A 13,279-nucleotide genomic window follows, 5' to 3' on the forward strand; every position below is an offset into this window, starting at 1 on the left:
AGCATCATATTCTTTTATGAAAGGCAGATGGGAACATAAATCCTTTATCAACGTAAAACCAAGGAACAAATCATTCAGCATCAAGTTCTAAATGTGTCAGCATCTGAACACACCACCTTGCTATCACTAGAAGTCAAGTATTTCCATAAACGTATTTCCACATAAAGTATTTCCAGCTATTACCTCTTATCTAAAATGATGCTGAATTTTAGAACCCATTTCTAAACATGGAATGATTAGGTAAGGGGCCTGTTTCATTAAGTCACCTAATACACATAAATGAAAAGGTCATCTTAAAGACCCGCCCACCCACGACACTCACTGATCCAAGAGATATACTGGAAAGTTCCATTAAGCAGGACGGAAGTATGACCAACAAAACTTCCTAAGTAGGTTTTCCCGCTAGGGTTGAAGGAAGAAAGAACTTCTGGATGATCTCTAAGGAGTCTTAAGTCATTCCTGCATCCCAAGGGTTTAGAACCGTACCTGGCACTGAGGCTTCCTCTAAGTGTTTCATGAGTGAGAAAAAAAAATGGAGAACCAAGGGTCTAAGAACCAGTATTTCAGATTTACACAGTATAATTTACGTCCTGGAGTCATTATACAATTACAATATGCAACGTGCTCAAGGCGAAGTTTCAAATTATGTCCCTCAGAATCTGTGAACGATCAGAAAAAGACTGAGCTATATTTATGACACTATACCTTCTAAGATTAGGGCCAGATAATGTACATAGAGATACTTTTCAAAAATTTTAATATGTATTAACACCACAAAGGTTTTTTCACTCAGCTCTATAATTAATGAGCTAGAATATACCTCATTCTTTGAACATCTCACTTAGCTGGTACATTTAATTATCTACAGAGTTCCAAAAGCTCTAATTCTTGCAATATTTTTTTTTTTTTTAGAGTAAGCTCTACACCCTGAGACCCTGAGATCAAGAGTCACATGCTCCACTGACCGAACCAGCTAGGCACCCCCTGGCAATCTTCATAGGAAAGAAATGCGACTGAGTAATGGACTATAATAGTGTGACTATTTAATCAAGCAGAGAGATGATTCTTGGTACCTTTATGGTTTCAGTGGGCACGCCAGGCTCCGGGACTTTATCCAAGTAAGTGGTCAAGTCTTGATCGACATGTTCGAACACTAATGTCAGTTTGGTTTCTCTGTCTGTTCGTGACACTGTGCATACATCAAACAACCTAAAAGAAAAAAAGAAAGAGATATTAAGTCAGTGACAACAGGCAAAGAAGTAACTTGTACATCTTACATATATCCTGCAATTCCGTCATACAATACGAAAAAAAAAAACCCGGCAGTGTTGATCACTGTGATATGTAAGGATACCTCATGGGATCTGATACTCTAAAAGTAATCTGAGATTCAGGAGAGAAGCACTTGGTTAAGTGATGACAAAATCCATAGCAGCAAAGAGAAAACAACATGACTGGAGCATAGGAATGTTTGCCTGGAGAGTTTCCTTAGTTAAGACCTTACTTACATACAACTTGCCAATGGAGATAGCTTAAAAAACTGCAGTCTAGGAAAAATAGGGTTCTTTTTCGCACACAGTTCAAGAATTATTAAAGGGACAGATTAAGCATTCTTCGGAGTTGCTGGGTTCTGCGATGAAGATTTTTCTGGAATTTAAGGTGTCACAATCAGGCCTATGAAAATGAGGATGATGAAATACAGAGAAATTTGGATTATTTCTAAGAGAGACTTCTCATTCTGGTGAACCAAATCATTTCCCTGGAAAGGGCATAAATACTTGGTTTAAAAAATTCCAAATAGCATGCTAATGAAAACTGAAATTTTAACATTTTCTGCGGGAGAGAGGCGGTATTTGAAACTGCATTAACAAACTACATTACCCTTAAATAATAAAGACTGATTAACAGACTTTATAATTAAGTTCGGATGGGCGAATCTAATGTCTTCCATACAATTCCACGACTAAGTCAAAACTCAAGTTTTTAAAAGCAAAGCTGTCAGTAGTCGAGAGCATTTGCAAGCCCAAGGACAATTCTTCTTTACTTTGAACCACAGACAGTACACTATCCAGCACATGAGACGCTCACCACGTTTGAATAATTAAACAAACCACCTGTAAACAAGCTGTAAGTAAAATTTTTTTTTAAAGATTTTATTTATTTATTTGACAGAGAGAGAGATCACAAGTAGACAGAGAGGCAGGCAGAGAGAGAGAGAGAGAGAGAGAGAGGGAAGCAGGCTCCCTGCTGAGCAGAGAGCCCGATGCGGGACTCGATCCCAGGACCCTGAGATCATGACCTGAGCCGAAGGTAGCGGCTTAACCCACTGAGCCACCCAGGCGCCCCAAGCTGTAAGTAAATTTGACAAGAATGTAATATAAATACTAAGGCTAATAAAATGCTATTCTTAGTCTTTTCTTTCATTTTTAAAAACCGAATAAACACTCTTTCTCTTCAAAGAAACTAACCATAAATGTGCACATAACCCGTCACTAGAATGCAGGGTTGACTCTCAATTATGTACTTTGTATATTACCTCTGTTGAATTCTTAATGCCAAGCTGGTTCACCATGTCACCCCACTGCATTTCTGGGCTAAATGGGGCCCCACAACATTTGGTACTTTTCTGTGAATTTAAATTAAACTGTAAAATAAACTAAAGAACACTATCATTAAGTCTTGTGGGATGAACACCACCACCAACCACACACACTTCACAGCCAGATCCACGCTACTCTTTAATGATGGGCAGTTGGGAAGAGTTCTACAACTCCACTAAAATCAATCAAGATCAACTGAATTTCTTCTCACGTTTATCTACTTCTAAATATGCTGATTTTGGCTCAATTGGTTAAGCGGCTGCCTTCAGCTCAGGTCATGATCCCAGGGTTCTGGGATCAAATCCTACATTGGGCTCCTTGCTCAGCGGGGAGGCTGCTTCTTCCTCTCCCTCTGCCTGCCACTCCCTTGTTTGTGCTATCTCTTTCTCTCTGACAAATAAATACATAAAATCTTAAAAAAAAATACTCTGATTTCTAAGTTTTTGTTTTTGTTTTAGTTATTTATTTGAGAGAGCACAAGCAAGAGAAAGAGCACAAGCTGCGTGGAGGGGCGGGGAAAGAGAGAGGCAGATTCCCTGTTGAGCTAGGAGCCTGACGCAGGGCTGGGTCCCAGTACCCCCAGGACTATGACCTGAACCAAAGGCAGCTGCTTAGCCGACTGAGCTACCTAGGTGCCCTGATTTCTAAGTTTTAAAGTTTTCATTTTAGTATTTATTTGAGAGGGAGAGAGCAAGTGTGCACACAGGCCTGGGAGCAGGGGGAGAGGGGCAGGGGGAAATAGAGGGAGAGAGAATCTTAAGCAGAGTGGAGCCCGACTGGGGTGGATCCCAGGACTGGAAGATGATGACCTGAGCTAAAACCACGAATTGGATGCCCAACTGACTGACTCATCCAAGTGCCTGATTTCTAAGTTTTATTATAAAAAAAAAAAAATTTTTTTTTAAGATTTTATGTAGGGGGCACCTGGGTGGCTCAGTGGGTTAAAGCCTCTGCCTTCGGCTCGGGTCATGATCCCGGGGTCCTGGGATCGAGCCCCGCATCGGACTCTCTGTTCAGCAGGGAGTCTGCTTCCTCCTCTCTCTCTCTGCCTGCCTCTCTGCCTCCTTGTAATCTCTGTCTGTCAAATAAAATAAAAATAAAATCTTTAAAAAAAATTTTTTTTATGTAGGCAGAGGGAGAAGCAGACTGCCTGGTGATCAGAGAGCCCGATGTGGGGATTGATCCCAGGACCCTGCAATCATGACCTGAGCGAAAGGCAGATGCTTAACCGATAGAGCCACCCAAGCACCCTTATTTCTAAGTTTTAATCAACTACTTCTAAACTTGATTTTTTTGAAATCCCAGAGTCTTCTGATGTCACTAATGGACTTATTCTGGAAAACTATTCTGATAAAGCAAAAACTCTTACTAAATTTATTGACAATAATGCCATTAATCATGTGAGTGCCATACTGTGACAGTGATGACTGCCATCATGGATGAATTCGCCACTTGGGAAGTTTATCAAAATAACTCCATCAGTTTGGTAAAGTGAGAGAACTACCATTTATTCATGGGCTCCTTTGAACCATCTTCTTTCCATTATAAAACCCACATACTTTGCCAGCTTCGCCTTTTTCCTTCCTTTTGCAGGAGAAAAAGCAGTTCCACAATCACCAAGCTTTTTTCTATAGGTTACTTCTATTTTTGTAAATGAGATAAAACCACAGTGAATCAAAAATGACATGTACTAAATTCAAACACAAACACGGAACTGCAGCACTACAGTAGTGCTTCTTAAATGTTCCTTTTAAAATGTTTCCACTATAATTAATACATTTCCTTCATGAAAAAAAATATTTTTTTTAACCACTGCCTCAGGGCAACACTGATTTTAGCAACTCCAATTTTTCCTGCACTTACAGTTTTAAATATATGACATTTCAGTAATTTCCAGAAGAAAAGAAAAAGTTGGACGGGGACATAACTGGATATAAAATAATCATAAAATGCTTCTGAACCAAAAGGTAGCCTGCTTCCAAACCGTTGTTGTTACCTAACCGCGGTGGCAGCAGGCTCTGTTGCTTCATTTTACTGTTCGTGTGACACAATTCAAGAATAACATCTAACCCACCCAACTTACTTTCCTCAAAGTTGTATTATTCTCTTCAAAATATGAAGACTCACTGATGGTACCTAAGGCAACTGGACTCCACACGTGAGACGGGCAGAGGTGAGCTCATGGAAACCATTGCCCATTGCTCGTGACGATAAGCCATGGAAAAAAGACACTAATTTTAACGGGCAATTTTTAAAAAGATTTTATTTATTTGAGAGAGTGAACAAGAGAGCGCATACAGGAGCACAGGGAGGGGTGAGGGAAAGGGAAAACTCCCTGCTAAGCAGGGAGCCCGATGCGGGGCTCCATCCCAGAACCCTGGAATCATGACCTGAGCCGAAGGCAGAGGCTTAACTGATTGAGCCACCCAGGTGCCCCTAACTGGCAATTTTTAAAATGTGGAATTTTGGGGCACCTGGGTGGCTCAGTGGGTTAAGCCTCTGCCTTCGGCTCAGGTCATGGTCTCAGGGTCCTGGGATGGAGCCCCACATCGGGCTCTCTGCTCAGCGGGGAGCCTGCTTCCCTCTCTCTCTCTGCCTGCCTCTCTGCTACTTGTGATATCTCTCTCTCTCTGTCAAGTAAATAAATAAAATCTTTAAAAAAAAATAAAAGAAACAAAATGTGGAATTTTAAAGAGGTATGTGTGACTGTGCATACATAGCATACAACATTCCTGTATAAATTTTAATGTATTTAATTGTTTTATTCTTCAAGGTTACAAAAAAAAAATGGTGTTAGGTAGAAGTGGCTCACGCTGGTTCAAGGAGCCAATTCTTTTGATTTTTTTTTTAAGATTTTATTTATTTATTTGACAGACAGAGATCACAAGTAGGCAGAGAGGCAGGCAGAGAGAGAAGAGGAAGTAGGCTCCCTGTGGAGCAGACAGCCCGATGTGGGGCTTGATCCCAGGACCCTGGGATCATGACCTGGGCCGAAGGCAGAGGCTTTAACCCACTGAGCCACCAGGCACCCCAATTCTTTTGATTTTTTTAAGGTGCTATTATTTTGGAGGGTGGGCATTCTGAGATCAGATTTTAGAACTTTATTTTACAAGCGGAGATCGTAGTTTTCATTTTGTACTAACACTTCTTCTCTACAGATACAATTTGACATTCACATCTTGAAAGCAAAAAAAAAGAAATCATCAAAATAGAAGATTACCACGGCATAGTCACATCCTACTGATAATGGTTACACATGCATGTTTTTTATTGGTCTCCTAACCATTGTTTACCAAGGTTCTCTAAGCTTTTATCTGTATGCAACCCCAGAGAAAAGCAGTTTACCAATTTATAATTTAGTGATCATGATCAGGGTAAATGACACTTGCAGTGACTAAATACATGTCACTCACTGCATAGGTAATTTAGGTCTCTTCTATGTCTCCACTAAAGTACTATCGAATTATCTAGGAATCAAATTTAAATGAAATATCCTAAAGGTAGCTCACATGATGGGTATAAACTAAATGATCTTACCCTAAATTTATTCCTTGCTCCTCAATAAAGTACAGTGACTCCAGATACATATTCCACAGGTGCAATGATTTCTTTTCTTCTGCCAGTGCAGAAATGTAATTTGTACTTCCCAAAAGTACCTTTCTCCATTTTTCTGTGAAGAGAGTTTCCTTTTGTTTGCCTTTGTCTTATTTTGATATAATTCACAGGTTTATAAACTTTTCCAGTGACTTTACTTCAGCATTTACTTCACCAGGTAACATTTGAGAGGATATTTTTATTTTACAGGTTAACTATTTTAAATTCACTGCTAACTAAGTTAATAGTAGTAGACAGTTTTCTTGTAGAGAGTGATTCTACATACACTGAACAGATGCCTGGTAGCTCTCATCAACAGGTTGTAGCTCCTGTCCTTTCCCTGTATTTGAGAACCACATACTACTTTATTGCCCATGCCTCAAGTACCAGGCCACAAAGGATTACTGGAAGGAAAAGGAATATGGCATCAAATTGGTCATTTCTTCCCGCCCCTTCCAAAAGGCACAAATATTTCAACTACGAAGTTTTCAAGTGTTCTTAACTAGAATGAAACATGAGTTTTAGGGGAATTACTGATTTAGATGAAGGGAGAAAGCAACAAGTAACACAGTATTTTGGAAAAGTGTAACGATTTTGTGAAGACTATGTATCAGTTCATGTTGCCCTAAGCTTTGCCAGTTTTTAAATGATTTTTTTAAATGGCAAGGGAACGGGTTTAAACTTGGGAACTAAAATACAGTTCAGTCCATTATCTACATATTCTTCATCTTGGCCACGATGTCTTTCAAGCTTTCACCAGAATCACAGTTACAGTTACCTCAGTTCCACAGTTACCTCAGGTATAGAACCTTCTTGCTTTTTGGGAATTGTATATGGCAAGGTCAGTCCTTCAGGTAAGTTGGGAACTGGGCCTGAAGAATTGTGCAATTCCTCTTCTGACACCTCAGATACCAACTCAATACCTCAACCATTGTCTTCACCTATTATCTCTTGCTCTTCTTGAACAACCTTCTGTTCTTGTAGTCTTCCTGTTGCTTCCTGCAATTTCCGTCAACACACTAAGGATTTGGCTTCACGGACCCAGAAGGGAAAAGAATCGTGCACTGCATAATATCCAAGGTAAAAACTCACAGTACCAAACTTTAAGAGAAACTTTTAACACATTTTGCACCAAGATCCCAGCAACTATGCCGAAAGTGGCGGGAAGACCGGCTGCACAGCACCATCTCATCTGAAGGTCTTTTCATCAGTATTTATAGCAATTTGGTGGAGCCCATGCCAAACAAGTAGATTCTCCAGGAATTATAAGCTGTATATGCCCTGAAGCTGCATTTTCACTGACCCCAGACTCTAGCCACGTTTGCCCAAGTTCATTACAAGCCATGTTTATTGTCATCCAAGCTTCCAAACTGTCCCCACAGCTAAAAACTGGGTCAAGGCGTTTCCCCTCTTCTCATCCGCCATTACTTATTCTTACCCATGCAATGCTGAAGGTCTTCTACTGGGGTTATACTGTAGTTGTCTAATTCCTAAAGAACATCAGGGTTAATGTTCCTCAAAGCATATACTGCTGCTTGAACTTCACTTAATCCTGCTTGATTGGAAGGACAGGTTGGAAGAAAGGTTTATTCATACTGGCCAGCTCCTCCTTGTCGTGGCCAAAGAGTAGCAATGTAGCGAGGCCACCTCAGCGGTCACACAACTCTGCCAACACCTACTATCGCTACAGCAAGGGTACAGATTTCCTCCCCGCAGTCCATTCCAATTCCCATTCGGCTCAGCGCCATCAGGAACCCTGTAGGGGTTCTGTAGGGGCCTCTGGGCCCAGCTTCTTGATGAGAAGGCCGCCCACAGCCTACCAACTTCTCTCCTGGGTGGGCTCCCCACTCCAGCTCCTGGGCCCACCGCTGTGACCACTCGCTCCCCAGATTCAGCCGTGGCTGGGACTCTGGCCGCCGCTTTCCTGGCGCTGAACCCTGGGAAAGTGCTCCCAGGTCTCTGCCGCTCCCGCAGGCCTCCCACCCTACCTCCGGTGCCCCGCAGCCATCGCTCCCCCCAAAACAAACCCTCTGAGCCTCCTTCCTCTATCAGGTCTTGAGAGATGGGCCACAGCAGGGCCAGGGTCATCAGTGTCTGGAGCCGGCGGCCCTGCAGGGTTGCCTTTTCAGCCGGTTAGGATACAGGTATGAATTTCATTAGGAAAATGCAGCATATTACTTTCTCCTTAGAAATTCCCAAGTGACATCAAGGGAAGGAGAGGTCCTGGGAGGACCCGTAGGACACCCGTCTTTTTTGGCTCCAGTGCTGATGGTTAACCCCTTACAGAGCCACGACTTCACTGAAGACATTTTGGAAAATGCTGCTCTATGCTAATGTACAAGATCCAGTCTGACATGTTTAGTGAATACTATCATTGTAAAAAAAAAAAAAAAAAAAGTTATATTAGTCTATATAGTTTACACTATATTATGTGTAGGAAATGCATTCTGAGTCAATGATTATAAATACAGATATCCCCAGTCTTTGAAAGTGCACGCCACTACCCTTTTACTTTTTTACCAAAGTCCTACATTAGTACACCTGTTCTCACTAACTGAAGAAATCTCAGAGGGTTTTTGCTTTTAGGAAAAAAGGAGAAAATTGAAAATAGCACTCAATATGTGAGCCTTCACAGAGGCAGCATGCACTGCAAACAGTGAACAGGGGACACCCTCAGACTCCTTCTACACAAGGATACTCAGCCTCAGGGCATCAAGTCACCTTAGCTTTTGGAGGCTCTCTCTGAGCATCTGTGCTTTATCTTGATTTATTTTGTGCACCCGTTAGCAAGATGTGTCCTAAGGTATCAGAAAACCCAAGAGAGGTTCTGGGAACACTCAAAAGACTTTCCACACAAATTAATGGTAATTGATTCTTCACTTTACACCATTTCAGCCTACAAAAGCTTTCACAGGAACATTCTACTTCCAAATAGCAGGAAAGGCCTGTATTCATCTGAGGAATTTTAGAACATAATATTTATGATGCTTTATTGTCTACAATGACTCCCTCTGGAATTACCCCAAATCAAATAAATAACAGTCCATGTGGTGGGCAATAAAGAGGACATAGATGTTTTAATATAACAAATAAGTCTCACATAAAGCAACTGAGCTAAAGCAAGAACTGAAATCCCTGGTATTTGGCAGGAGGTTAACAATCTGTAATATATTTATATAAAATCAATGAGGAATGTGGCCAGGCTGCCTAGAACCCCTACACTTGCAAAACAAAAGAGCCAGACAGGTCTGAACATCTGAACAGAAAGACTGGAAAGTAACTTTAACTATGATTCCTTGTGTTGACCAACATCTTGAGACTTTCGAAAACTTTTTTTTTTTTTTTTTGGCTATTCAGTAAACTGACAAAAATACCATTTCAGTGATTACATGACTGCAGTTCCATAAGCAAAATACATTCGCACTGCGTTGAATGTGAACAAAATATCTCAGATGACTTTCAGAGGAATTCAAAACCACCATTCGATATGCAACCATGAGAGCTTAGCTTTCTGTGATCCAAGGGAATGTTCAGAAGTGAAAAGTTGTTCTCAGCATTCACTAAGTCTCCGAACCCAGCTGAGCTATGAAAAACGCAATCCAAAAAAGCCAGCTAGGTCATTACCGTCTCACAATTAAGCCAGCCCAGCCCCTAACTCTCCCATAAAGTTGAGTTCTCTCCCTGTCTCTATAGTCCTGACCCCTCACAGCCCTCAGCTTTCCAGCTGTCCTAGTGATGTCATTATCTCATAACAAAATATCTCCGTGAATTAACTCTGCATCCTACCCATTGTAATTCTTAATGACTGCTTCCTGTTCATATTTTCCATTTAACTTGCTGTTCTGGATCTTTGTGGCATAGGCAAGCTGCCTTCATCTAATGGACGGGATTACATCCAACAGGCTTGGGATTTCCAAAGATTACAATTTACAGAGGTCTCCCAAACAACATGCTTTGTAAACACAAGACCTGCCTTTCTGCTGTGGTTATAATAAAAGGGAAATCTGCATTATTTGCTGTGATTAAACTTTGACCTGTCACAGGAAGTTCTATGAGGATTTTTTTCCTGTCACTTTTTTTTCATAGTCTTGAATGTTTGGACATCAAATAGTTCAAGAGCTGAGAGATGTCTGGCACAGCTGCCTAAGGGCGCTAAACAAAATTTTATTTGAACTACAGCCAGTCTTTGGAATTGAAAAGAATTCTTTTTTATCTTTCTCTATAGTCCACGGAGCACATTCTGTGCCTATAGCTTGCATGCACCCAAGGTTACGTTCACGCATCCTGCTTGCCCTATGCGGCTGGATACTGGCCAGGGTGTTCTCCACTTGCTCATTAAATGGGCTGTGTGTGCACTTGTTCTAAACCAACACTGAATGGTATTAACTCCAGAGGTATTTGCCACCAACAATAATGAAAATGCTCCTAGAAGGAACCTGCCGTTTCCACAGCGTCCATAAACTTTTATGAGTACCTACCACATGCAGGTATAGTACTGTACGTTTTAGAGATTCCAAAAGATCTAAGATGGGTATGGTCTTTAAGATCTTTACCATCTAGCTGGTGGAGAGAAGACTGATACATACAACCATAAGTAATGGTGTACGGCTGTATATCAGTTCCAAACAAAATCTATAAACGTAACATGAAGCATCAAAGTAAATTCATTCTGCATTCTAATATTCAGTAGACATCTGTGGTGTCTGCCTTTCTGACACCTATTCCCTCTTCTGTAAACCATATCCTCATTTGTTTTTGACGAACTCTTCCTACTTCGTTAATATGGCTGTGGGGACAAGAGTGTGTCTTGGCATGTGACCTCCCCTTAGAGAGTGAGTAACATGGGCTGATTCAGGGATGGGCAGGACCATGTGAATCAGTCCCAGGATTTTTACTAGAACTTTTGGGAGAGTAGAGCTCTCTTTATTCTGGGATTACCAAACTGGCAACATCTAAGCCTGCAGCTGCCGATGGCTGTCTTTGCCACCACTTTAGTGAGCATACCATGGACTGCAGCCAACAGGGCAGACAGCCAGCGAGGAGAAATGACAGGCAAGAGATTCTGGAGAACAGTGGTTAAGCACCGGCCCCACTTGTGCCCATACAACCCGGGATTCATTCGTTACATTAGCTAGTAACACCACTTTCACACTTACCCAGTTTGAGTTGCGCTTCTCTTACTTACAAAAAGAAAATAGTCCTAAAACATTTATACGTATCTTGAAATGATTAAAATTATTTTGAAACATCAATATCTGACCTCAAATATGTCTTACATTATATTACATATTACATTACATATTACATTATATTAGAAAAAATGAATTAAGGTCAAGCATATAAACAGCAGTAGTTTCCTCTAGGTGACTGAACCAGTCCTGACTGGCTGGGACAATTCCCCTTATATTGTCCCTCTAGGCACGTGTCCACTGGACAAGGGTAACTGACAGCTCCAGAGAAGACGAATTCATCTCTCCTAAGGATTCCTATTTGAGGTTCCTGGTCTGACTGCAGAAGCATTTTGTGGAGAAAAGGCAGAGAAAGGCAGAAGACAACATACGGACGAGTTCACAGCATATTAGGAATATATAACCTAGAGCAGGAAAGGACTCAGTGGGCTAAGAGGAAGTGAGGAGGCAAGGAGAAGTATTTAAAAACAACATAAAGTTTTAATTTAAAGTTTAATTTAAAGGCTGCATCCCGATGAGATATGTTCTCCTAGAATCCTGATTTACGCAACCTCGCTACCTACTGCTGAAAAGGGGACACGCCCAGGGAAGGTGACCCTTGGGCAATGCAGAGCTTAGGGGGGCTGACCTCCCTGTAGTCAAAAATCCACGTGTAACTTTTGATTCCCCCCAAACTCAACTTCTAATAGTCTACTGCTGACTGGATGCCTTACTGAGAACACAGTGGAGTAACACATATTGTGTGTGTTATATGTATTACATACTGAATTTTTTTTAAGTAAAGTAAGCTGGCATTCGCTTCTGCAGCACATATACTAAAATCGGCCCCCATCCAAGGATGACAGGCAAATCTGTGAAATGGTCCATATTTAAAAAAAAAAAAAAGATAGCAAAGAAAATGCTATTATGAAAATGATAAGGAAGAGAAAATACATTTACAGTACTGTATTTACAGGGAAAAATCTGCATATATGTGGATGAATGCATTCAAACCTATGTTAATCCAAGGGTCAAGTGAAATGTCAGATCGTAACTCCAAAGCAGGGAAATCTCTGGTCATGCTGCTAAGGTCAAGGCTACCATCATCTTATGAGGGAATGCAAAGTCAGCATCTCTGATTTACTAAATCACTTGGTTCTTTATAGCCTCAAAGACAGTGTTCATAAGAAAGTTTCGTGGTTTATATTCTTCTAGTTCATCTTCAGAGTTTCTACTAATCTGAGTTTCTACTAATTCAGAGTTTCTACTAATTGGGTTCTGGTGAACCAAAAAATTTTTTACAAGTTAAATGGGAATCCCCCAAATTGGGCAAGCTTATAAGATACAGGCTTGCATGACAGTAAATATTTAAAACAGAGCAAACAGTAAAACTCCTATATATGGAAACACACTGCTACCATATGACGGCAGATGACAGGACAAAACTGGTATACTATTAGGACCCAAATAAGCTCTGTGGAAATCTTAATGGGCATATAGGGGGGCCTGCGGACAACTCTGCTCATTTTCAAGATGAATTCCTGAAATGGACATTAAGCAACAGAATCCAAACTTCTTCCCTAATCCACAGCAAGCACCAGAGGCACTCTTGCGTTATCAAACAGTTCTTTGAACTGCTAAGGCATTTTGTCTGAATGAAAGGCAGAGAGAAGAATGAGGTAGTAGCATCACTTTGTTAGGCTAACTGTATGCTATTATAGGAAAAAGGAAACACTACTTCAGAGCTCAAACAAATGAGGAAATCATAAAAACATATTTGTTCTCTTACAGGGCAGAGAATGGTGGCAGAGGCAAAATAGTCAACACGTGTATTCTAAGTCACCAAGCAAATCACTATCCACACGAAGTCAAGAGACAGAAAACACAGGCCGCCAGACGATGCTGAGCTGATTATTT

General features: G+C 40.9%; 1 protein-coding gene and 1 pseudogene across 1 annotated transcript in view; both read right to left on the minus strand.

The window, feature by feature from the left end:
* CDK6 (cyclin dependent kinase 6) overlaps nt 1–13,279 on the minus strand; it is a 245,185-nt gene that overhangs the window by 178,143 nt on the left and 53,763 nt on the right. Inside the window, 1 exon segment of the mRNA XM_047694269.1 lies at nt 1,074–1,209. Coding sequence (XP_047550225.1) covers nt 1,074–1,209 — 136 coding nt within the window.
* LOC125080450 (ubiquitin-like modifier-activating enzyme 5) lies at nt 6,908–7,942 on the minus strand (annotated as a pseudogene).

The sequence above is a fragment of the Lutra lutra genome, chromosome 11 (assembly GCF_902655055.1).
Source record: "Lutra lutra chromosome 11, mLutLut1.2, whole genome shotgun sequence".
Taxonomy (NCBI): Eukaryota; Metazoa; Chordata; class Mammalia; order Carnivora; family Mustelidae; genus Lutra; species Lutra lutra.